Below are 27,099 nucleotides of genomic sequence, written 5' to 3'. Positions count from 1 at the left end.
ACCAGGTCTTAGAAACAGTAATCTAAGAATAAAACAGAGAGCCCCTTTATCAAGTCCCAACTCTGGAGTAAAGGGACCTGGGTTTGAACTCCAGCTTTGCTGCTTTCTAGCTATGATAGTCTTTACCTCCTAGGCTTCAGGCTACTTTTCTGTAAAGGGAATAATAATATTTCCTGTCTCAGCTTTGCAGTGACGACTAAATAGGACAACACCTAGCTTATAGTGAATTGTCAATAACGGCAAGGTATTATTGCGTCAGTTTTTAAAAAGTATTTATATTTCATTATCTTATTTGCTCCTTACTGAAACCTCATTAGGTAGGGAAAGAATTCTTATCCCTCTTTACAACAGAGCTAGGACTTGAACCCAAGTCTTCAAAATCTACGCCCTCTTTGTTTTCCATATTTTGATTACCCTCATCATCAGCTAACTTGAACCGAACGGTATCTGTTCTTAGGGCTTTATGTTTAATAGCTGTACTACACCAATTTCCTCCTTGTGGCTTTAAGGAAGGGGGCCTGACACAGCTGTTCACATCTGTAAACCTGCCATACAAGGCTTAGAGAAAAGGCTGACTTGCTATCGATACCAAGGATTCTGTCTTCCCATTTCTCACTAAATATTTGCTTTTCTACTTCCCCAAACACTTATTTAAAAAGAAAGCTAAGGCTTGATTATTAATGCATATTAGTTCTGCACATTGCCTTGGGTTGATAGACGATCACAACAAAAGAGCATATTCAATATTTAATTTTCAAGTTCCCATACCATTTATTAAAGAGTGTACACGCAGAGTGATTTTGAACTCTGATATCTCAAGCAGTCTGAGTTTTCGTCTCATTAAGGCACAAGCAGAATATGCTTACATTTATAACTTTTGGGATGCTCTTTGGGTCTGTTTTCTGATTTTCCTTCTCTTTGATAACTTGTTAAAAATAGGTGCCTACCCCAAGGCGGCATTGTATTCCATTAACATCTTGACAACAGCTGCTTGTCAAAGTTGCACAATAATCCTTTGTATCCATGTCCCAGGAGCCCAGGGAAGTGCTGAGTGGATCAGGCAACTTGTGAAATATCTGATTGAACTTGGACTCCATCACACCATCTCAGCGGATCAAGCCACTGTAAATCAAAGCTCTGCTCTGCCAGTAGTCTCTCAACTTTCAATACATTTTGATTTAAGGGAGTTTGGTCTGTGATCATCCCATATTTTATTAGGTGGTATCCTGTGAGTACAGAGAAAGAATGAAACCAAACAATCAGAGGAGAAAGTGATGAGGAACACAAGCAGGGGAGAGGGTCAACCCACATGTGGTATCATGCTGTTATTTGTAAAGGCAGGTAAAACACCCTAATTGGTGTTCTGTGTAATAGCTACTCCAGTGACCTTCTGGACAGCATGTCCTGGGGCTGTTTGGTGGCGGTAGTCATAAAAATTTTTTCGCCACAAAGAATCTTGTAAATAAAATGCTTCCACTGACCTCTGTCTATGCAACAGCAATTATCTGGGATGCAAGTGTCAGAATATATAATTTTTTCTTGCAAACAGGCAAGGAAAAGCTGATATGAATCGGCTTTTTTCTACAGAGTGATACTAAATAATGAGAATATTTCTGAGGATTTTTTTCTTATTATCAAGGAATACACACTTATTGCATAATATTAAGAAAAAGATAATAAAATCACCCATAACTGCCCTCACTAGAGATAACTATTCTTTATATCTTATTGTATTTCCTTCGTCTTTTATATGCATATATTTTATGACCTAGTTATAATTGTGCTGTATATAATTTTATATCTTACTTTTTCTTTTAATATTACAAAATTTTTTATGTTATTAGGTTAAGCATTGGATAGACTGTTGTAAATCATTTAGTCTACTACTTATGTTGGAAAATTTTGGTTGAGTTCATTTTATTTTTCTATTTAAAATAAGCTTGTAATGAATACCTTTGAACTTTTTCTTTTTGAGGAAGACTAGCCCTGAGCTAACATCTGCCGCCAATCCTCCTCTTTTTGCTGAGGAAGACTGGCCCTGAGCTAACATCTGTGCCCGTCTTCCTCTATGTTATATGTGGGACACCTACCACAGCATGGCTTGATGAGCGGTGCCATGTCTGTACCCGGGATCCAAACTGGCGAACCCCGGGCCACAAAAGCAGAACATGTGCACTTAACTACTGTGCCACCAGGCTCGCCTCACCTTTGAACTTTTATCTTTTAATACGAATTTGATTATTTCCTTAGTATAGTTTCCTAAAAGTGGAATTACTGGGGCAAAACTTATAAACATCTTTAGGGCTCATGATACGCACTGACAAATTGCTTTCTAGGCAGGTTTTTTAATTTATTCAATTTTCTGTTCCCTCAGAAGCATATAGAAGTGCCTGGCAAGATATTTTTTAAACAAACACACTAGCATGTCGACACCAAGGTACATGTGGTTCTCTTCAGAGGAGGCACCTTGGGAAGCTAGGCTTTCTTCAATGCAGTCGCCTTTGTGTGTGACACCACTTCACAGCTGCACGTGATCTTGGACACAGAGTAGCATTACTCAGTTGACCATCTACTCTATTCACTAATCTTGGTTCTGAGTAAGTTTTGGCTGTTTTTAAAAATTGCATCGTCAGTTCTCAAAGAATAAAGGTTTGGCCCCCTTGAAGATATCCAAAAGCTGTGCGTTATCAGCTCTGAGGCTGTATCTTGCCAGCAATTAGGAAACAATTGCTACTTGCTTTTCCTTCTTTAAGGACCCTGCCCCGCTCAGTGCTGCTGTGACCATGGAAGAAATGCCACAGAAAGGCCGGCAGAGAGGAGGAGGAGAGGGGTGGTGTGGTGTGTGCTGTCCACAGCCTCTTCCCCTGGCTGTTTCTAAGGGACTGTGGTCACTTGGCTAATCTGATACAGAGAACAAATTTAGACCTGCAAACAGGGTATTAGCATAGTGTGTTCATGGTTAGGTAATTTTATTAAAAAAAAAGGTTTTCTTCCTATGGAATGCTATTCTACGAATTCTGTGCTATTCTATGCTGTGATAATGGATTTTATTTGATGAGAGAGAGAAACAGAGAGAGAGAGAGAGATACTAGGGGCAGAGAAAGCAAATGAGGCAAAATGTTAATAACTGGGGAAATATATGCGAAGGGTATATTAGTTATATTGTACTATTTTTGCTACTTTTCTGTAGGTTTGAATAGTTTGAAACTGAAAAGCTGAGAAAAACAAACATCAGTAGGGAAGGAAAATAATTTTCCCTCCACTCTTCTAGGTTCTTGGCTGAGACCGCCCCCCATGTAATAAAAAGACAGATTAACAGGAGAAAAACAAATTTAATTATGTACACACGTACGGGAGCCCCACAAAGAAATGAGACTCAAAGAAGTGACCAGAGCAGGAAGTTTTTAGACAAAGAAAGAAATAACAAATTTGTGTGAAGTTGACACGGCAGAGGGGTTTCGGCTAGGGGGAGTAAATGGTGAAGAATTAATAGGTTTGTTTATAGCCTTCTTGGCCTTAAATTCCCAGTCTCAGTTGATATAGATGTCCTTTACTCTCCTGGCACAGGGAGGGTACCTTTCACATAGGAGGTTTATTTCCTGCTTTCAGGAGGACAAAGGAAGGTCAGAGTGTCCTTCTTGCATTGGCTGTTTCTCGAGTACCTTTAATTCACAATAATCAATATGCCAACATGGTACATTTTAGGGTGGTATATTCTTAACCCCTACACGTGCAAACAACACCAAAATGTCTTGAAGAATGATCAAGGAATGATGGAGCACAATCAACTGGCTGGCATTAAGGTAGACATGGATCAGATCACATATGATTTTCATGTGATCATGGGTGACCTCCTTTGGGATTTCTCTTTTGGGGGTGGGACTTCAGAGCTTAAACTATTTCTTACAGAAGAATATCCAGTGGCAGCCCCTCGAAATACATTTTATAGACAATTTATCACCCGAATGTAGATAAGTTGGGAAGAATCTGTTTCGATATTTGAAAGACAAGTTGCTCCCAGCAGTAGAGATCAGCAGAGCAACGTTCCCCATCCAGATGCATCAGCAAATGATGGAGGGACATAGGAAGCAGTGGGAGACACAGGAAGCTGAGATTATTGAAGCAGTTAGGGCATGGACTAGCTAAACAATTAATACTATTCAAATCAGTCTGATCATCAAGTGTCTATCACTTCTCCTTTTCAGCCAATATGTCTTCCTTTTGTTTCACTTACTGTCTTTGAAATGTTACAGATAAAATCCCATATATCTTCAAGAAAATGGCAGAGAAAGAGCATATATATCACTAAACTTTTAACTTTTGGTTCTTTTGGTGCATAAACCTTTGCAGAAATGATTATATTAGGAGACATTTATTTGGACAAAAACCTAAGAGTGGCTATGTCATCAGCCCTTGTGTCAGGTTAATGTTGAGATGACAGGAAAACAGTTTCCAATATGGTAAGGGTGCAATTCTCAAACTCTAATGTGCAGATAATTCGCCCAGGGGTCTTGTTAAAAATGCAGATTCTGATTCAGTAGATCTGGGGAAGGAGCTTAAAATTCTGCATTTCTCACATATTTCCAGGTGGTCCTGATGCTGCTGAACCCTGGACCACATTTCAAAGAGCAAGTAGGGGACAGAACACGTCTTTGGAGTCAAGCAAGGCATTAACCTCTTTGGGTCTTGGTTTCCTCAACTGCAAAATGGAGAAAATGCATGCATGATGAAATTCTTGTCAAGTTGAAATAAAACCAGCATTCTGAAAGTACTTTGTAAACTCTGCTTTCTCTGGTATTAATTTTTTTTTTTTACTAATATCATATTGCTTTACAAATCCTTCCTCTGTAGACAGCCTAAAAACAAATAAGGAATGGGAGGCCAGGTGCAGGAAATTATGCTGCATTATTGCTATTCAAGGCTTGACACTAATGTTGAAACCATGAACAAAATTCATTTTTATGGACATTGCTACTGAACCTATTAAGAATTCTAAAGATTTGATGCCTTGTTGAAGAGCTATGAGTATTTATTTGTTTTCTGGAAAAAAATTTCTTTTGAAAGTTTTGAATTTCCATTTTATATTATCTTTCCTAAGACCAGCTAACTTTCTCTACCCAAGTCCCAGTCAAAATAACCGATGGATATTTAGTATTGGATATGGGGGAAATAGTCAAACAGTAAAGCCGTAATCTAATAATTGTAATTATACTATTTTCAAATACAATCTTTAGGCACTGTGGAACGAGAGAGCCTAATTTTCAAAGAACAAAGATAAAGCAATTGAACAGCTATTGAATATCAACAGGCCTTTCAGAAAATAGTTGAGTAAATAAACAGGCAGTACTAAGATTCCAACCCAATTACAAAAAAAAACAACTGTTGCTCATGGAACGTAGAAATCCTTTTGGAAAGTAAAATTTTAACACTAAGTTAAAATTCCAAGCTGACAAGATTTGTTTCCTAGACATGTTGCAAGGATTTTTTTTTTTTTTAATAACGGGAAATTTCTGGACAATGGTCAGAAGTGATAAGAGCAGAAGTGGTCAGATGGGAGGCTGAGCCATTTATCGTAGATTCCCACATTTGGCTAGACTCAAGCACCCACAGATAGAAATTATTTTCCAGTACTTATGAGAACAGAATTGAGACATCATGCTAGTGTGAGTTTAGAAACATGAGTTTCTTAAACTCCAGTGTCTTTAACTGACTATATTCGTATTAATAACTAACCTGAGGAAAGGTGGTGGCAACGGTGGTGTTCTCTGGGTGCAGTGGGGTAGAAAAGAGGGGACAATTTGACAAAGATAAGAATTAAGCAAATAGTCCCCAAGGAAATCAACGTCCTATTTTATGTCAAAATTTTTAAATATTTATATCCTGCATAATTATGACTATACAATTAACATACATTTAAGACTAAATTATTGATTCTTTTACAACTTCACTACATAATTAAAAATTCAGCACTAACTATTTTATTCCCTTTTTCCTTTTCATGTTGTTTATTATCAATGTACTCTAAGATCCTATTCATTTTTTTCCAGTATTTTTAAAAATTATGTTTTCCTGTCTATTTTACTCTGTCTCTGAGCTCCTCCTTCTTGTCCTATCTTCAAGGCCCCTTGTTGGTGTCAGCTGAGGTCCTGAGTGATGGCTATCGACTCACCACCTTCTCATATATGTGCGTTTGTGCTGAGTCATTGAAGGGGAGGGAATAAAAAGGGTCCAGAGGAAAGAATAACGAGATAACTGACAATATCAGCCATACCACATAACTATCTCTATAAGATCGAGAAAGCATATTATCAGTTTTATAATTTTTTACATTTCTATTTATATTGTCTGTGCATACCTGTATTTGGCATGTGAATAATTCTTAACAAATATACTTGAATATATACATACACTGTAAGCATATTTGGGTAAACCTGGTATATCTTAGTCAATTTTGAAAGAACAAAGCAGATTGAAGAGGGAGCAATGGTTATTTTATAAGCTATTTAAGTAAACAAGATGAATTTGAACAAGAGCCGAGACAAACTTGCTGAGAACATTTATTGCTGCCAGTCGAGATTAATGAAGTATAGAACATCTTTGCTAAAGATGAGCCGAGGGGAGTGTCACCTCTTCCCTCTTTAAGCCTTTGTCACGGGGCTGTCACAGTCAGGCTGGGGGACGCCCTTGCATCCTGGGTGGTCCTGGTGGTAGCACCTGTTCCCTGGTGACTAGCTTTGCTGCACAGTTTGAAGCCGCTTCATTTTTGTTTTTTGCCTTCGAGCTGTTCTCAGCTTTTTAGTTTTTAAGAAACTATCCTCTAAGTGGTATAGAAAGTCTTCAATTTGTCCAACCTAGAAGAAATAAACAGATACAACAAGATTTGTTGTTTTCCCAGGTTTTGTATACTTACAAAAATGGTGAGGTGTTTAAAATTAAATGGCACATACAGGTCCACGTGGGAACAGAACTGGCACAGGCAGACACAGTTAAACACAAAAACCTCCTGTGTCCATTTCAGGTCCCCTGTTTTCAGAACCTGAAGCAGAGATCCAGGAGTTTGCTTTATCACACAATCCTATGTACTGGGTATGGGGATGAGGATTCTTATCACTTGCTGTCTTTAATGGTTGGTAAACCAGGGATTTCCAAAAGAAATGAATAGTGAAAAATTAATTTGTTATCAAACAGAAGAATGAAAACAAACAAATTCACCCTACTCAAAGCCAGAGATTCTAGCGTTTGTATGCCCCTGGCCAACTTGGGAGAAAAAATGAATATTCCAGATTTTCTGAGCAAGAAACATTTCTCTTTTAAATCAAAAGGAAATTTTGAAAAAATACATTTCCTTAAAAAATGCCACACCTTAGGGAATAAGATAAAAATCATGATATACAAAACAATAATTCTTAAAAATAAACTATTAGTTTTTCTCCAAAGGAAACTTGGAATTATTTAATGACAGTTGGTTGAATGTATTATACGATTTGTCAGAAAGAACTACAGAATAAAACAGTTTACATATATGCTGAGTTGGGCCCTCATGAAAGGCTGCAGATGTAACAATTCATACTTAACCTTGACTCCCAGGACCTGCATATTGTATTAACCTCAAGTCGCTCACTGAAGAGCCCACTGTCATAAAGGTAGCTCAAAGCTGGGGCACTTACTATTCACGGTGCGTGAACATATCATCTGCTTAAGATAAAAGCACTTACGACTTCAATTTTCCAATTTTGAGTTCTACCTTTAAATCACTTGATTTATCATTCAGAGTAGTATCCAAAAGATAATTCAGACTGTCAGAAAGAGAATAATAAATGGTAGCACTCATCTATATGTTACACTTAGGTCTTATATCACACTAGGTGACGTAAACTGTCCACTGGTTTCATTAAGAAAAAAAGGTAACTTATTTATGTGAAAATAATTCTTTTGAAAACCTAAAATTACTTCAGCTAGATTTTTCCAAAAGCGCATTGTTGTTTATGATGTCTAATCATTGCGGCAATCATCAAAATAATTTGACAGAATATTTTTGGATGGTCATGAAGTCAATGCTTTATTCTATGTATTCCATACATTTATACCATCCAATTACACCAAAATCATAAGTAACAAATTAACATAGAGCACAATCAAAACAAACATAATGGATGACACTTTACTGTTACTTCAAAGTTGATGACTTACTCATGTTATTTGCACTGAAAATGTATCATTTAAATCAAAGCTCTTTACAATTAGAATATTTGCAATTAGCCCAAATACAATTTAAAATTACAATCCTGATGCAACAAAAAGGCTTCCTTCAATGATACAGAAAAATAATTGTTTTTAAATATCCATTAGGTGGCTGCTGTTTTTTTCTTCATTGTGTTTATTAAGAGCAGTGTTGACTAACTGGGTTGCTATTCACTAAAAAAGAGGAAGAAGAAGAAACACAACGTGTCTTTGGAATAGAGAGGATCACTGAATTAAGCTGGGGGGTTTAGAGTACACGCTACATGCATGGCTCACCTGGCCCACGTGTTTGCTTCCTACCTGGTCTGTCTACACCCTGTCCTTTCAACCCATTCTCCTAAGGACACTGGAATGATCTTTTTAAAATGTGAATCCAGTCACATTTTTCCCTTGCTTAAAATACCTAAGTGGATTCCCAAGTCCTTAACATGGCCTACATAGCTCTGGTTGATCTGGTTTCACTTGCATCTCTAATTCTGTCTCCTATCACTCCATCTGCCTCAGCCATGTGGTATGTCTCTCAGTTATCTGAGCACAGCTGTGTAGTGTTCTCTGCACAGTGTATTTTCTTAATGCTATGCCTCTGGTGGAATAGTCCATTGGAACCCTTACCCATCGCCTGCATTTCAGGTTCAATATCAGTGCCTCAAGGAAGTTTTCCCTGATAACCCACACCGGGTTGGTTCTCTCAGTAACAGCTCATACATCTCTTTGCATATTGAATTTTTTACATAACTGTTTACAATAATTTGTATACTGTCTTCTCATCTGGGTTTTAAGCTCCGTAAGGCAGGAACTAGGTCCACGTTGTTCACTATTCCCAACACCTAGGATATGGTAGATCCTCAACAATCCCACTCTCTGATAACAGAGTGAAGACATTCAGAAACCAATGTGTGTTTCCCCAATCAAAGTGCTGCCTGGTGGGGAGCATATCAGTAGGCTTTCTTTTCTTTTACAAATTAATCACTACATTCATATGCCATCATCCTATTACCATTGTTTAGCTTTGAGACTCTTGAGGTAAAGTAACAACCAAGTGTGGTCTCCATACTTGAAACATGCAGAGGTAGACAGGGCACTGGATAAGGAGTCAGGAGTGTTGAGGTCTGCTTTTGGCCTGGCTTATAACCCCAATCTGTGACCCCAGAGAAGCCACTTGGCCTTTCTGAGCTTAGTTTTCACCCAGCTTTGGTGAAGACAGTGTTGGCCTGGATAATTTCCAAGGACATACCAAGTCAAAAATTCCATGACTTGTACTGACATCAGATCTAAGTAGTCCAGTCTTAGGATGAGCCCTCACATTTTTCAAATCAGAGGTTATTCTCTTAGATTATACCATGAGATGAATGACACAATATGCAGTAAAGTGAGCCAATTTTAGCTTCTGTACTTACTGACGTGTAGGAGAGCTGCGACATGTTTTTAGTGAAGCTAGTTCTTTATGTTCTTTTTTTAAGTCAAGGAAAGAAAAATGCTGGTTGAAGAGAAAATAGATTCATATAACTAAGAAGAACAGATTGCAAGTGATAGAAAGTTCTATAAAGCCCTTAGGGAAATAAAACACAAAGAAATATGTAAGCATGTCAGGAAGGAAATGAGCCAGATTTTGGAGCAGAGGTTTTATTAGTTTTTCTTTTCCATACAGAATCTACTTGCTTAACTATATAAGACAGGCTACTTGGTCATTCTAGATCTAATTTTCCCATTTACAAGAAGAGCACGTAACATTTTCTCGTGTATCTATGTGTCAAAGCTGACTTGGCATTACAGAGACATGGACGTCAGACCAAATGAGCTTTCAGAGAATTTTGGGATGTCAGATGATAGAGGGGAACTGAAGTTCAGAAGAAGGGTGGATTCTCATGTACCACATGGCTATCAGTCATAATCCACATCAAAAAGTAAGGAAATTGTCATCAACTAGTTTCTCAGGACCTTTTAATTCATTAACACAAAAGTCTATCAGTGAGAATTTAGTGTAGATTCAAAAAGTTCAGAACAAAGATGAATATGAAACTCTGAAAGAGAAGACAGGCTGAGAAGTACAGGAGATCTCAAAATTGAAATTCTAACAGTATAAAAACAAATAATGCTAATTAGGGAGAAATGTGGAGGTAACTAAATAGATCTATATATATTACAGGAAAATTTCTAGTCAGTGCAGATTTCAAAGGAAGTACATTCGTGCAAATATTTATTGAACATCTGCTATGTATTTGGCGCTATACTAGAGAGATAAACAAAAATGTCAAGATGATTTTTGTGAGGATCTCACATTCATGTAGGAAAGGCAGTTAATGAAAAAATGATTGCAACAATGCATAAATGTTTATTTAAGAATTACGTACAGGGGCCAGCCCGGTGGCGCAGCGGTTAAGTGCACACGTTCCGCTTCTTGGTGGCGCGGGTTTTACGGGTTCGGATCCTGGGTGCGGACATGGCACCACTTGGCACGCCATGCTGTGGTAGGCGTCCCATGTATAAAGTAGAAGAAGATGGGCATGGATGTTAGCTCAGGGCCAGCCTTCCTCAGCAAAAAGAGGAGGATTGAAGGCAGATGTTAGCTCAGGGCTAATCATCCTCAAAAAAAAGAAAAAAGAATTACGTACAAAAGTTCTATTAGCAAAAATGTCAGAACAGTGAATTCTATCTGAAGGAACATGAAGGTATATTGGAGGTGAGAGGAGCCGGGTCTTTGTCAGGACAAGAAGTGCATTCCAGACAGAGGAAACGTCATCCATAGAAGCAAGGCTGTGAAAGAACATGGGTTATTTGATAGGGATGAGTTGCTTATAGCGTAGATGTGGGCATGAGGGGACTGGGAGTAGAGATATATACAGCAGGAAATATAGATTGGGGTCCGCTTGCAAAAAGTTGAAAAATATTTACCTATGTGGCTAGAAAGAGCAATCTGGTGCCATTCTGTGGAGTGACATGCAGCCAGGGAGACTAGAAGCCAGTGGTTTAATTAGGGGACCAGAGCAATAAGATATGAAAAATACTATGAGGGCCTGCATCAAGGATTTAAGAGACATTTAGGAAGTGGGGGCTGCAGTCTTGATGAAAAAGTCTGTGTTGGGATAAGAAGACAGTCAGAATTAGGAATCACTGTGAAGTTTCTAACTTGAGATAATGATGATCTCTTACTGAGGCAAGGAATACAGCTAGATGAACAGTTTTAGGGAAAAAGAATGAGTTCGATTAGTGACAAATACAAGGGATCAAAAAAAGTTCACATAATCAGGAATGTGTTAAAAAACAGACCTGTAACAATAGCCTAGTACTAGGCTAAAAGGCAGAATGATGCAAAACTCCAAATTGAAAAGAAAAAACAACCCACCGTTTTGTAGTCCACCACGTGAGAAGCATTCTAGCAGTTAAAAAGCGCTAAGAAAAACAAGCCAAAAAAATGATGCTTTTAGTTATTTGGAACAAAAAAGTGGTCATGGCAGAGATATGACCTGCTGGGTTGAAGTGATATATCTGGGTTAGTATCCCAGTTTCAGCAATTTCTTGGTGTGAGACTTTGGATAAACTTATTTAACTTCTTGTAACCTAAGTTTTCTCATCTGTCAATTGCTTCGCAGGGTTCTAGTGGGATTAAATCAAACAATTTATGTGAAGCATTTGCATAAGTCTGAATTGCTATTATTCAGTAATAGTATTAATACTTGAATCTGGAATTGTATGCCCAGCAAATAGGAAAAACATAAATGAAAAAAATACATAGAAAAGTGAAATAAGATAAAAAGCTAAGCAACTTTACCTAAGTCACTGTGTTTTTGGTCTCTACTCTGTGAGGGATACGGCCTCAGTAACTGTGCTAAGTCTAGATATTTGACAGAAATTAAAGTCTTGTGATTAGGTCTCAAAATTCCACTATACAAAAGGCAGAATTAGGAGGGGGCCAAGAAAGGAGGGGAGAGATGTGAGTTTCTGAGAGCATATGTTAGCTGCAAGTTCAACATAAATCACAGTATTCTCTGGTTCCCTCCCCTAAATCCGATCTGATTGTAGACGACAATGTCTGTCTCAAAGGAGGCAATGGTTTTCTCCCTTCTCTGCTCAGGTCATATCACATCTGGGCTATCATGCTCAGTTCTGGGTGTGCCCTGGGTCTTAACTCCAAATTATAGGAAGAAAAGTTGAAAGATATGGGGGTGTTTAATATGAGAAGAGAAAATGTATCAGGAATCTGTGGTGTCTTGGGTTATATCAAGGCTCTTCTGTGGAAAGAGTGATGGATTTGTTTTGTGTAGCTTATATATTGGAAAGAGAGTGCTATCCAGAATGAGAGGATGTGTTTGGTACTCAATTCTTCTACTAGTGATGTGACTTAACTTTTGAACTCTAATTTTCTCATCTCTAGTGTAAATAACAAATTAATAATAATAATCATAATCTACAGGGTTTTTGTGAAGGTTAAATGGCTTGATGTTTGTGAAAATCTCTTCATAAATGGCTAAGCACTCATGAAGGTTGTAACAGCAGTACATTGTACAGTGCCTGGTGGTTTCATAGTAAGTTCTCAATAAATATTTGTTGAATCAACGAATAATTGAATGAGTAGTCAAATAATCGAAAAGTAGCTATTATATCAATATTAGGTATAACTGTTTTTTCACAACTGTATAAAAACAGAAGGGATTTCAGGCTGAGGCATGGTGACCCTCATCACCAGAGACTGAAAATCAAACCCTAGACCACTCCTTTGGAGGCAGGAAGTATCTGTGAGTTGTGTGTGAGCTGGGGATTGGATTAAATAAACTTTTAAAATCCATTCCAACTTTAAATTACTAATTTTATGATGTAGGTTTGGCCTTGATTCACTCTACAGAAAGATGCTCAATGAGAGGAAGACACGTTACAATCTTCCTTGTACCACGTGGAGAAGCACTGTGGAAACGAGAGGGATCCAATCACTTCCTCTGTTGTAGTTTGTACGGAATGAAAGGTACTGAACTGGTTAATATAAACACCCATAGATACTGGGCTTCTTAGGCCTCCCCTCTATCCCAGGCATAAAATTATCACATCTATAAGACCTATATTTTCTTCTCCAGATGTATCAAAATTTTATCTTGCATCCAACGGGCCCCTATTAAGGTTAGCTTAACAGCAGAAGGTAGTTCACAGTACACTTCATTTCCTTCTTGTTTTACAACTGCACCAGGTTATTCACTGGAACTAAAATATTCCTTTTCAGTTAATGATTTGATATTTTTTCAGGATATCAAAACTTATGATTTTTCTACTCTATTCCAGGATAAAATGCAAGAATTTTTACAGATTAAAATCATATGCTTTCCCAGATACAACTATTCCATAATCACTTTCAATATAGGTATGCTAAAAGGTACTCAAACATTTACTCCAATAACCTTTACCTGTAAAATTGGTTTGTATCTTACGTGTAAGTGGAAAGTATGGGGGATGTCTTTGGATCAGGTGACCTTCTCTTCATTTGAGAACTTTCTTGTGAAGGAGAATTGCTATTGACTCTCCTCCATTTTGTGGTGCTGACTGTGGCTTCATTTGCACATAGATTCAACCTATTTTTATTTGGTAATTGAAGGCATTGCCATCTAGTAGTTAAGATTCCAAGCTTTCACTGCCATGCCTGGGTTCGTTTCCTAGTCAGGGAACCACACCACCCATAGGATGACTACTGTGTTGTCTGCGTGCTGCTGTGATGCTGAAAGCTATGCCACCAGTATTTCAAATAAGGGCAGGGTTGCCCATGGTGGACAAGTTTCACGGGAGTTTCCAGACTAAGACAGATCAGGAAGAAGGACCGGGTCACCCACTTCTGGAAAAAACTGGCCATGAAAACCCTATGGATGGCAGTGGAGCATTGTCTGATAGAGCAGCAGAAGGTGAGAGGATGGTGCAAAAAGACCAGGCAGGGTTCTGCTCTGCTGTACACAGAGCCGCTAGGAGTCAGAATCGACTTGATGGCATTAACAACAACAAAACTGAAGGCATGTGAGCCAGAGGTGAAAACAACGCTATTGCCTTCCATTTATTATGCGAAGGCTGGCCATGAGACCAACGGTGTTCCTGAGGAAGAAACTGAATTTTAGGCCAATAGAGTTAGGAATGGGGCAAACGAAGGAAAGAAATGAAAAGAAGCTCAACATGAGCAACGCTGGTGAGAGATGATCACAAGGGACTACACGGCAGTGGCCTAATAGAACTTTGAAAGGGACTCATTCAGATGTGGTAGAGTGGAAGGAGATTCATTGTGACGATCTGGGTGGCCCTTTTCCTCCCAAAGCCATTTAAAATCAAATGCTACTGGGATGAATGAATTGAGTTCCCTCAAAGTTCTTGTGTTGAAATCTTAATCCCCAATACTTCACAATGTGACCTTATTTGGAGACAGAGTTTTTATAGAGGTAATTAAGTTAAAATGAGGTCATTAGGGTGGGCCCTACTTCAAAATGACTGGTGTTCTTATAAGAAGGGGAAATCTGGATACAGACATGCACACAGGGAGAGTGCCATGTGAAGATGAAGGCAGAGATTGGGGTGATACTCCAACAGCCCAAAGTACCATCAAGATTGCCAGCAAACTACCAGAAGCTAGAGAGGCATGGGACTGATGTTGCTCACGGCCTTCAGGAGGAACCAACCCCGAGGACACTGTGTTCTTAACTCCCAGGCTCCAGAATTGTGAGATGACAAATTTCTGTTGTTTATGTCACTCAGGTTGTGGTACTTTGTTACAGCAGCCCTAGCAAACTAATACAACTACTAAGCCATATAGTGAATGGAAGCTCAATTAAGTTCTAATTCTCCTCTCAAACATGACCTTGATGCTTTCTAAAATTCACTTTCCCCACTGGTTGATGCTCCCTATTTTGTTGGTGCCTCCAGCACAGGCTTAGTGCACACCTTGGGAACTAAGGTGGTTTCTTTCCGGTGAAGGCAGTAAGAGAAAGTTGACCTTGAACACAAAAGCCTGGGTAAATTACACTGAGAAGGAAGACGCTGGGCATGAATTGGGACTTCCTATTGGATTTCAAGTAGTCTGGACCAAGGAGAGAGGATTAGGAGTGTTTATAGGGGTTTGTTTGCACATGTTTATGACTCAGGAATTGGGTACTCAAAGGATTTTTTTTTAGTAAAGTTCTAAAGATTTTTTTAAGAAGAAAAAGGGCAGATGAAATGAGAATTGGATTCTTCAGGGACAAATATGAGGTTTATACAACTGTGATGGTGGTTATAGAATGAGAATGCATGTCCAGCGATTAGCAGTGTGGACCAAAATCCTCTCGGCAAACGAGACATGTCACTCCACCACAGTGGATTTGCTAACATTAGTTTCCCTGCTCTGTTCCAGTTTAGTTTCCAAACCAAATGCTTTTAAATATTTATCATCCAAAATGTTTTGAATTTTCATTCTTATTAGAATGACAATTGTTTTCAAACAGGCTTGAAATTAATTTCTAAAATAAACAGTTTCTGAAACGGAGTTGTTTCTGCTATTCATAATATAGCAGTTTCCTTTAGCTTCTGGCTAGCATTCAAACAGACAAACAAACCTCATATTTCTCCTTTTTCAATTAGTGAATTTGGTATGTTATTCAGTATTTTAGTCATAAAAATACAATGTGAAAATCTGACACACCTACCCCCAAGATGTTACAAACCATGCAAAAAACCTTTCTGCTAAACCATATTACCAACTCTTGAGTGAAAATACCCATAATGGTAACACTTTTTATTATGCTTAGTATAGTGTTAAAAACAATTATAACACCTTGCTATCACTTTGTCCAGGAAACCATGTATCACGGCTTTTTAAAAAATTATTTTTCAACATTTAATGGAATAATTTATCTGAAGGTTTGAATATATAATACATTTTTTAACTCTTTATTTTGAGATAATTATAGATTCACAAGCTGAGTAAGAAGCAATACAGGAAGAACCTGTGAAATCTTTTTTCTTCTTTTTTTTTTTGAGGAAGATTAGCCTTGAGCTAACTACTGCTAATCCTCCTCTTTTTGCTGAGGAAGACTGGCCCTGAGCTAACATCCATGCCCATCTTCTTCTACTTTATATAGGGGATGCCTACCACAGCATGGCTTTTGCCAAGTGGTGCCATGTCGGCACCCAGTATCCGAACTGGTGAACCCTGGGCTGCCAAGAAGCGGAATGTGCAAACTTAACCACTGTGCCACCGGGCTGGCCCCAGAACCTGTGAAATCTTTATGCAGTTTGCTCCAATGGTAACATCTTGCAAAACTATAGTGGAATACAATAGCCAGGATACTGACATTGATACAGTCGAGATACAGAAAGTCTCCCTTACCACAAAGATCTCTCATGGTGCCCTTTTGTAACTATATCTGTTTTCATCCTGGTTCTACCCTCCTTCACCCCTGGCAATCAATAATCTGTTGTCCTTTTCTATAATTTTGTCATTTTAAGATGGTTATATAAAGGGAATCATATAGTATATAATTTCATACTTCTCTGGAGATTTATTAGGTTGTTGTGTGTATCAACTGTTTGTTCCTTTTTATCGTGGAGTAATATCTCATGGTGTGGATGTACCAAAGTTTGTTTAACGATTCACCCATTGAAGGATATCTAGATTACTTCCAATTTTTGGTTATTATGAATTTAGTTGCTATAAACAATTGTGTATAGGTTTTTGTGTGAACATAGGACTTCATTTCTCTGGGATAAATGCCCAGGAGTACAATTTCTAGGTCACGTAAGTTGCATATTTAGTTTTACAAAGAAACTGTCATATTGTTTTCCACAGTAGCTGTACCATTTTACATCGCCACCAGCAATGTATGAGTGACCCAATTTCTCTGCATCCTCACCAGCATTTAGTGTTGCCACTATTTTTTATTTTAGCCTTTTTGATAGGTGTGTAGTGCTTTATCTCATTGTGGTTCTAATTTGCATTTTCCTCATGGCTAATGAGGTTAAATGTCTTTTAATGAGCCTACTTGCCCATTCTCTTTGGTGAAATGTCTGTTCATCTTTTGCCCATTTGCAAATTGGATTAACTGTTTTTTACTGTTGAATTTTGAGAGTTTTTAAATATAATCTAAATACTTGTCCTTTGTCAGATACGTGGGTTTGCAAATATTTTCTCTTGCTTGGTAGCTTGCCTTTTCATCCTTTTTAATAACCTTTCATAGAGCAAAAATTTTAATTTTGATGAAGTCTAATTCATCAATTAGACTTTTATGGATCATGCTTTTGATGTCAAGTCTAAGAACTCTTTGCATAGAGTAAGATCCCAAAGATTTTCTCTTGTGTTTTTTTTCCATAAAAGTTTTATAATTCCATATTTTGAGTCAATTTTTATATAAAGTGTAAGAGTTAAGTCAAGCTCTTCTTTTTTTGGTGTATGGATGACCAAATACTCCAGCACTATTTGTTGAAAGACTATCTTTCCTCCATTGAACTGCTTTTGCATCTTTATAAAAAAATCAGTTGAACATATTTATGTGGGTTTATTTCTGGGTTTTCTATTTTCTTTCAGTGAGCTATGTGTGTATCACTCCACCAATGACATGAAGTCTAGATTATTATAGCTATATAAAAAGTCTTGAAATCAAGTAGACTGACTAATCCCACTTTGTTCTTTTTCTAAAGTGTTGTAGCTATTCTGTTTCCCTTGCCTTTCCACATAAATTTTAGGATATTCTTGTCCTTATCAATGAAAAATCTTGCTGGGACTTTAACAGGGATTGCATTGAACCTATATACCAATTTTGAGAAGCTGACGTCTATCCTATGTTGAGTCTTTTGATCATGAATACAGTATGTCTCCTCATTTATTTAGATCTTTGATTTTTTTCATCACTGTTTTGTAGTTTTTGGCATACAAATTCTATACATGTTTTGTCATATTCACACTACGGTATTCACTTTTTTTGAGCAGTTGTAAATGGTACTGTATTTTAAATTTCAGCATCTATGATCATTGCTAGTATAAAGAAAACAATTGAATTTTGTACCTTTATCTTGTATCTTGCAACTTTGCTGAACTCACTTATCATTTTGAGAGTTTTTTTGTAAATTCCTTGGGATTTTCCATGTAGACAATCATGCAATCTGCAAGTAGGGGACATTTTATTTCTTCCTTTCTAATCTATATGACTCTTATTTCTTTTTCTTGCCTTTCTGCAGTGGCTAGAATTTCTAGCACAATGTTGAATAAGAGTGGTGAGAGCTGACATCCTTGTCTCATTCTTCCTTTTAGGGGAAAAGCAGTCTTTCACTAAAGTTATAAGGTTAGTTGTAGGATTTTCACAGATGCTGTTTACCAGTTTGAGGCGGTGCCCTTCTATTCCTAGACTTCTGAGAGTTTTTATCATGAATGAGTGTTAAATTTTGTCAAATACTCTTTTGGCATCAATAGATATGATCATATGATTTTCTTTCTTCTGTATCCTGTTAATATGGTAGATTACATTGAATTTCAAATATTCAAACAGCCCTGAATCTCTGGAATGAATCTCATTCAGTTATGACATATAATTCTTTTTACATATTTCTGAATTCTATTTGCTAATATTTTAAGGATTTTTTCATCTGTAATCATAAGTGATATTGGTTTACAGGACGTTTTGTTTGTTTCTTTGGTGAGGAAGATTGTTGCTGAGCTAACATCTGTGCCAGTCTTCTTCTATTTTATATGTGGGATGCCACCAGAGCATGGCTTGATGAGCAGTGTGTAGGTCTGTGCCTGGGATCTGAACTCACGAACCCTGGGCTGCCAGAGCAGAGTGTGTGAACTTAATCACTATGCCACCAGACCAGCCCCAGGATTTTTTTTTTTTTTGGTACTCTTTGCCTGTTTGGTATCAAGATAATACTAACTTCATAACATGAATTGGGGAGTGTTTCATCCTCTTATCTTCTTTGAAAGAGATTGTGTAGAATTGATGTCAAACCAGTTAGGCTTGGAGATTTCTTTTTGGGGAGTTTTAAATTATAAATTAAACTTCCTTAACAGTTATAGGGTGATTTAAGATATTTCATATTGGCTGAGTTCTGGTAGTTTGTGTTTTTTGAGGAATTGGTACGTTTCATCTAATTTGTCGAATTTGTATGTGTAGAGTTGATTATAGTATTCCCTTATTATCCCTTTGATGTCTGAAGGGGTCTATAGTGATATCCCATTTCATTCTTGACATGGGTGATTTGTGTCTTCTCTCTTTTTTTCTTCATTAGTCATGGATTTTATTGATCTGTTTATAAATTTTATTGATCTGTTCAAAGAACCAGCTCTTTGTTTCATTGATTTTCTCTATTTTTCTGTTTTCAATTTCATTGATTTCTAGTCATATTTCTTATTTCCTTCTTTACACTTGTTTGGGGTTTATTTTTCTCTTCTTTATCTAGGTTCTTGAGGCGAAGCTTCAATCTTTGATTTGATATTTTCCTTTTTATAATGTATGCATTTAGTGTTATAAATTTGTCTTTCAGTCCTACTTTAGCTGTGTCTCACAAATTTTGACACGCTGTATTTTCATTCTCATTCAGTTCAATGTATTTTTAAAATTTTCCTTGTGACTTCTGTTTTTATCCATGGACTATCCAAGTATTTAGAGATCTCCCTGTTACCTTTCCGTTCTTCATTTCTAGTTTGATTCTATTGCAGTTGATGAAAACGTTGTTTGAGATTTCAGTTTTTAAAAATTTGTCAAGGTTTATGACCCAGGATATTGTCTGTTTTGTTTTATGTTCCATAGGCACTTGAAAAGAATGTGTATTCTGCTGTTGGTGAATGGATTGTTCTATAAATAGATCCTATTAGTTGACAGTGTTATGGACTTCTATATCTTTGTTGATTTTTCTGTTTAGTTGTTCTATTGACTGTTGAAAGAGAGGAGTGGAAATCTCCAAACATAATTGTGAAAATGTCTATTTTTCCTTTTAATCCTATATTTTACTTCATATATTTTGCAACCCTGTTGTTTGCTGCATACAAATTCAGAATTGCTATGTCTTCTTGGTAGACTGACCGTTTTATCATTATATAATGCCCCTCTCTGTCTTTGGTAATTTTCTTTGCTGTGAAGTTTACTTTGTCTGATATTAATATAGCCACTACTACTTAACTAATATTAATATTTGTGTGATATATCTTTTTCCGTCCTTTGACTTTTACCCTGCCTATGTCATATTTGAACTGAGTTTGTAGACATTATATAGTTGGATCATGATTTTAAATCCATTTTTCTAATCTCTGTCTTTTAAAAGGTATATTTAGATTATTTACATTTAATATAATTATTGGTATGTTAGGACTTAGTCTGCCATTTTATTTTTTGTTTTATTTTTGTTCTCTTTGGTTTTTGCTTCTCCATTTTTTCCCCTTACTTTCCTATAGGTATTGACTATTTTTTAGAATTCCATTTTGATTTATCCAGAGTGTTCTGATGTATCTTTACACATAGTTCAATTCCTTTATGTACATGTATATAATTTTTCAGTCTACTGGTGTCTTCATTTGAAGTATGGAAACCTTACCTTCTTTAATGTCTTTTTACCCTCACTCATTTATAATTGCCTTCATTTTCTCTACATGCATTTAGAAGGTTATTATTGATTCAATTTCTTTAATAAATACAGGCCTATTCAGATTGTCTATTTCTTCTTGTGTGAGTTTTGGGAGATTGTGTCTCTCAAGGAAGTGACTCATTTTATCTAGGCTATCAAATTTGTGGGCCTAGAGTTGTTCATAGTATTCCTTTATTATCCTTTTAATTTCCATGGGATCTGTAGTGATGTCCCCTCTTTCATTTCTGATATTAGTAATTTGTGTCCTTTCTCTTTTTTCTTAGCCTGGCTAGAGGCTTATCAATTTTATTTCAATCTTTTCAAAGATCAGCTTTCAGTTTTGTTGATTTTCTCTATTGATTTCCTGTGTTCATTTTCATTGATTTTTAATACTTATTATTTATTTTCTTCTGCTTACTTTGGATTTAATTTGACCTTCTTTTTCTAGTTTCTTAAGGTGAAGTTTAGATTATTTTAGATACTTCTTCCATTCTAATATATGCATTCAGTGCTATAAGTTTCCCTCTAAACACTGCTTTCACTGCATCTCACAAATTGACAAGCTGTGTTTTCATTTTTGTTTAGTTCAAAATATTTTTAAATTTCCCTTGAGATTTCTTCTTTGACCTACATGTTATTTAGAAGTGTGTCGTCTAATCTCCATGTATTTTGAGATTTTCCTGTTATCTTTCTGTTACTGATTTCCAGTGTAATTCCATTGTGGTCTGAAAGCAGACATTATATGATTTCTGTTATTTTAAATTTCTTAAAGTGTGTTTTATAGCCCAGAAAGTGGTCTAGCTTGGTGAGTGTTTCACATGAGTTGAGAAAAATGTGTATTCTCCTATTGTTTGATAAAGTAGTACATAGATATCCATTATATCCAGTTGATTGATGGTGTTTAGTTCAACTATATCCTTACTGATTTTCCACCTGCTGTATCTGTCCATTTGTGAAAGAGGGTGTTAAAGTCTCCAACTAGGATAGAGTATTTATCTATTTCTCCTTGCAGTTCTATCAGTTTTTGCTTCATGTAGTTTGATGCTCTGTTGTTAGACACATACACATTAAGAAACATTATGTCTTCTCAGAGAATTGACCCTTTTATCATTATGTAATGCCATTATTTACCCCTGATTACTTTCCTTACTTTGAAATCTCCTCTTTCTGGAATTAATATAGCTACTCTCACTTGTTTTTGATTAGTGTTAGCATGTCATATTTTTCTCCATCTATTTATTTTTAATATGTGTCTTTATATTTAAATTGAGTTTCTTGTAGACGACATATGGTTGGGTCATGTTTTTGGGTCTACTCTGACAATCTAGCTTTTAATTGGTGCATTTAGACTCTTGACATTGAAAGCGATTATTGATATAGTTGAATTAATATCTACCACGTTTATTACTGTTTTCTATTTGTTTCCCTTGTTCTTTGTTCCTATCTTTATCTTTGCCGAGAGTTTGGCTAAGCTACTCCATGGTATTGCTGCTTTGGCATCCATCTTGTTTGGCCAAGTGGCCTGTGGGGGGCTTTAAACTGACACTAGCCTCCTCAAGCAAGTGCATGTCATAGATAATAGTCCACAGAATCACAAGCAAATGTAAGTTCCTGATAAGACTTTCCCAACAGTCCTTGTGATCAACATTCTCCCCCACTTCCCAGGGCCTTCCTTTTGTGCATTCCTTAGATAAGACCTCTATGGAGCTTACCAGAACCCATTTCTTTTTGGTTTGAATTGACCAATCTGGACTTAGCCAGGCACCTGCAAAGCACTTCACCCATGGACCCTAATAAATGTATTTGCCCCAGGTCCTATCTCTCTCCCTGCCTGTACCTTGCCTCAATCTCTCTGTGTGTCCTTTCGTGGTTCCTCCAGGACCTATGAGTAATAAATTTCTCTATTTCAATTTTTCTTGGGGTCTTTGGTTAAACCAGGGCTTATCATCTGGAACCTTGTGCTCTACTTAAATGTTAATTTAACAAAGTCATAACAGTCTTCCACTCTTTGTCTGCCTTTTGTGGTTTTAATTGAGCATTTTGTATGATTCCATTTTTTCCTCCTTGCTTAGCATATCAGTTCTTCTTTTTTCACTTTTTTTTAGTGATTGACCTAGAGTTTGCAATATACAGTTACTATCAATCCAAATTCTCTTTCAAATAACACTATACCATTACACCGCTGTGTGATTACCTTACACTAACTAAATAATCCTAATTCCTTTCTCCTATCCCTTGTATTATTGCTATCATTCATTTTACTTATATATAAGCAATCATAAGCAGATATATATGATATATACATAAGCACACATAACTGAATACAGACAGACCTCATTTTATTGTGCTTCACTTTATTGCACCTCAGAGATATTGCATTTTTTACAGATTGAAGGTTTGTGGCAACCCTGCATTGAGCGAGTCTATCAGAGCCATTTTTCCAACAGCATTTGCTCACTTTGTTTCTCTGTGTTACCTTTTGGTAACCTTGAAGAATTACCTTTTGGTATTCTTGCAACATTTAAAACTTTTTCATTATTATTATATTTGTTATGGTGATCTGTGATCAGTGATCTTTTTGTTACTATTGTAATTGTTTTGGTATACCATGAACTGCAGCCACATAAGATGGTGAACTTGATAAATGCTGCGTGTGTTCTGACTACTCCAGTGACCTGCCATACTCCCATCTTTCTCCCTCCTCTCAGGCCTCCATATTCCCTGAGACTTAACAGTATTGAAATTAGGCCAGTTAATAACCCTATAATAGCCTCTAAGTGTTCAAATGAAAGAAAAGTCACACATATCTCACTTTAGATCAAAAGCTAGAAATGATTAAACTTAGTGAGGAAGGCATGTCAAAAGCCAAGACAGGCTGAAAGCTAGGCCTCTTGTGTCAAACAGTTAGCTGTGTTGTGAATGCAAAGGAAAAGTGTTGAAGGAAGTTATCAGTGCTACTCCAGTGAATATACAAATTAAGAAAGCAAAACAGCCTTATTGCTGAGTTGGGGAAAGTTTTAGTGGTCTAGATAGAAGATCAAACCAGCCAAAAAATTCCTTTTGTCTTAAATCCTAATCTAGAGCAAGGCCCTAATTCTCTTCAATTCTGTGAAGGCTGAGAGAGGTAAAGAAGCTGCAGAAGAAAAGTTTGAAGCTAACAGAGATTGGTTCATGAAGTTTAACAGAAGCCATCTCCATAACATAAAAGGGCAAGGTGAAGCAGCAACTGCTGATAAGAAGCTGAAGAAAGTTATCCTGAAGATTTAGCTAAGATAATTAGTGAAAGTGGCTACAATAAACAACAGATTCTCAATGTAGATAAAATAGCCTTCTATTGGGCGAAGATGCTGTGTAGGACTTTCATAGCTAGAGAGGAGAAGTCAATGCTGGCTTCAAAGCTTCAAAGGACAGGCTGACTCTTGTTACGAGCTAATGCATCTGGTGACTTTAAGCCAAAGCTCATTTACCATTCCAAAAATCCTAGGACCCTTAAGAATTACCCTAAATCTACTCTGCCTGTGCTCTGTAAATGGAACAACAAAGCCTGGATGACAGCACATCTGTTTACAACATGGCTTAATGAATATTTTAAGCTCACTGTTGAGACCTACTGTTCAGAAAAGAGATTCATTTTAAAATATTACTGCTCCTTGACAATGCACCTGGTCACCCAAGAACTCTGATGGAGATGTACAGTGAGACTAATATTTTCATGCCTGCTCATACAACACCCATTCTGCAGCCCATGGGCTAAGGAGTAGTTTTGACTTTCAAGTCTTGTTATTTAGAAATACATTTCATAAGGGTATAGCTGCCATAGATAGTGATTCCTCTGATGGATTTAGGCAAAGTAAGTTGAAAACCTTCTGGAAAGGACTCACTACTCTAGATGCCACAAAGAACATTTGTGATTCATTGGAGGGGGTCAAACATCAACATTAACAGGAGTTTGGAGAAAGTTGACTTCAACCCTCATGGATGACTTTGAGGGGTTCAAGACTGCAGTGGAGGAAGTAACGCAGATGTGGTGGAAATAGCAAGAGAACTGGAATTAGAAATGGAGTCTGAAGATGTGACTGAATTGCTGTGATCTCATGATAAAATTTCAACAGATGAGGAGTTGCTTCTTATGGATGAGCAAAGAAAGTGGTTCTTGAGATAGAATCTACTCCTGGTGAAGATGCTGTGAAGATTGTTGAAATGCCAACAAACAATTTACAATGCTACATTAACTTAGTTGATAAAGCAGCAGCAGGGTTTGAGATGGTTGATTCCAATTCTGAAAAAAGTTCAAAGAATTCTGAAAAAAACTATCAAACAGCATCATATGTTACAGAGAAATCGTTCTTGAAAGGAAGAGTCAACTGATGCTACAAACTTCATTGTTGTCTTATTGTAAGAAACTGCCACAGCCACTCCAACCTTCAGCAACTACCACCCTGATCAGTTAGCAGCTATCAACATTGAGGCAAGACCCTCCACCAGCAAAATATCATGACTCGCTGAAGTCTCAGATGATGGTTAGCATTTTTTAGCAATAAAATATTTTTAAATTAAGGTATGTACATTTTTTAAGACATAATGCTATTGTACACTTAGACTACAGTATTGTGTAAACACTGGGAAACCCCAAAATTTGTGTGACTCACGTTATTGAAGTATTTGCTTTATTGCGGAGGTCTGGAACTGAACCCACAATATCTCTGAGGCATGCCTGTATGTTGTTGCTATTATTAATGCCCATCTGTTCTTGCATGCTGTCTACTAGAGCCCTTAGCATGTCAATAATAATTGTGTTAAATTCTTGGTCTGATAATTCCAACATCCTTGCTGTATCTGGTTGTGATGCTTGCTTTGTCTCTTCAAATTGTGTTGTTGTTGGTTTTTATTTTTGCTTGAGGAAGATTTTGCCTCAGCTAACATCTGTGCCAATCTTCCTGTTTTCTATGTGGGTCACTGCCACATCACGGCTGCCAACAAGTGGTGTAGGTCTGCACCCAGGAACCAAACCTGGGCTGCTGTAGCAGAGCATGCTGAACTTAACCACTAGGCCATGGGGATGGTCCCCCAAATTGTGCTTTTTGCCTTTTGGTAAGCTTTGTAATTTTTTCTTGATAGCTGGATATGATGTACTGGGTAAAAGGAACTGTTGCAAATAGGGCCTTAGTAATGTGGTTGTGAGCTGTGAGGTGAGGGGAAGCATTCTATAGCGCTATGATTAGGTCTTTTAGTGAGCCTATGCCTTTGGACTGTGAACTTCACAAGTGTTTCTCAGTTTTTTCTCCCCCCTCTTAGGTGTGACAAGATGGCTAGAATGGGCTGGAGTTGGGTATTTTTCTTCCCTGGGTCAGTTAGGCTCTGGTTACTAGTTTCCTCTGAGGACAGGCCTTGCTAAGAAGAACAGAGTGCTCTGGTATGTTTCAGAATAGTTCCTTTTCCCCTCCTCCTGCTAGAGGCCCAGGGGGATTTTTGTGTGATATTTACTATGAGAACCTGGTTGAACTCCTGGAGGTAAATCTCATAATATTGTGTGGAACCCCCCATGACTGAGTTCCCCTGGAATTTTTATTCTCAGAGTTTTTCGCAGTGATTCTTCAGGAGTTTATTAGTTACAGTTCAGGTTTTCCTACTCGAGCACCAGTTCCTGTCGCAGTGTCCCCAGGTGAGTCTCTACTCTGGGAAGCCACGTCTCCCTGCATTCACCTGTCAGTCTCTCTGATCGTGGGGGCAGTGGTTTGCTCTGTGTCCTCTCCTCTGTTATAAATCCAGGAAGAGTTGGATTCTTTAGTCTGTTCAGTTTTTCACTTGTTGTTAGGACAGAGTGGTGACTTCCAAGCTGCTTACATGAGGACTTGGAAACTGGAAGTCTGAATATATTTAGAACCACATTATATGATGCTATAATACTTGCTTCCATCATTAAACATAACAAAGAGGAGAAAGACAGTCTAATGTTTCTACTCACATTTTTGCTTGCTGTATTCTTTCAGCTTTCTTCATATTTCAAGCTTCTTTCTTTCATTGTTTCCTTTCTATTTAGAGAAGTGTCGTTAGCCATTCTTTTAGGGTGGGTTGGATGTTGACAAATTCTCTTAGTTTTCCTTCTTTTGAGGATGTTTGAATTTTCTCCTCCATTTCTGAAAGATATTTTCATTGGTGATAGCATTCTGAGTTGACAATTTCTTTCTTTCAGTACTTGAAAAATATTGTTACACTTACTTTTGGCTTCCATATTTTCTTATGAGAAATTCATTGTCATTCAAATAGCTTTTCCCTTATAAGTAATGTATCATTTCTCTTTTGCTGCTTTCA

At 37.2% G+C, this 27,099-nt stretch overlaps 1 protein-coding gene across 1 annotated transcript in view; it reads right to left on the bottom strand.

The window, feature by feature from the left end:
- Positions 1 to 6,025: 6,025 nt before the first annotated feature.
- SPATA16 (spermatogenesis associated 16) overlaps positions 6,026 to 27,099 on the bottom strand; it is a 199,136-nt gene continuing 178,062 nt past the window's right edge. The window contains exon 10 of the mRNA XM_014866864.3: positions 6,026 to 6,851. Coding sequence (XP_014722350.3) covers positions 6,729 to 6,851 — 123 coding nt within the window. The 3' untranslated portion in view covers positions 6,026 to 6,728. The remainder of the gene's footprint in view (positions 6,852 to 27,099) is intronic.

Source organism: Equus asinus, chromosome 5 (assembly GCF_041296235.1).
Source record: "Equus asinus isolate D_3611 breed Donkey chromosome 5, EquAss-T2T_v2, whole genome shotgun sequence".
Lineage (NCBI taxonomy): Eukaryota > Metazoa > Chordata > Mammalia > Perissodactyla > Equidae > Equus > Equus asinus.
Note: the sequence above shows the minus strand (reverse complement) of the source record. Positions and strands in the feature narration are given on the sequence as shown.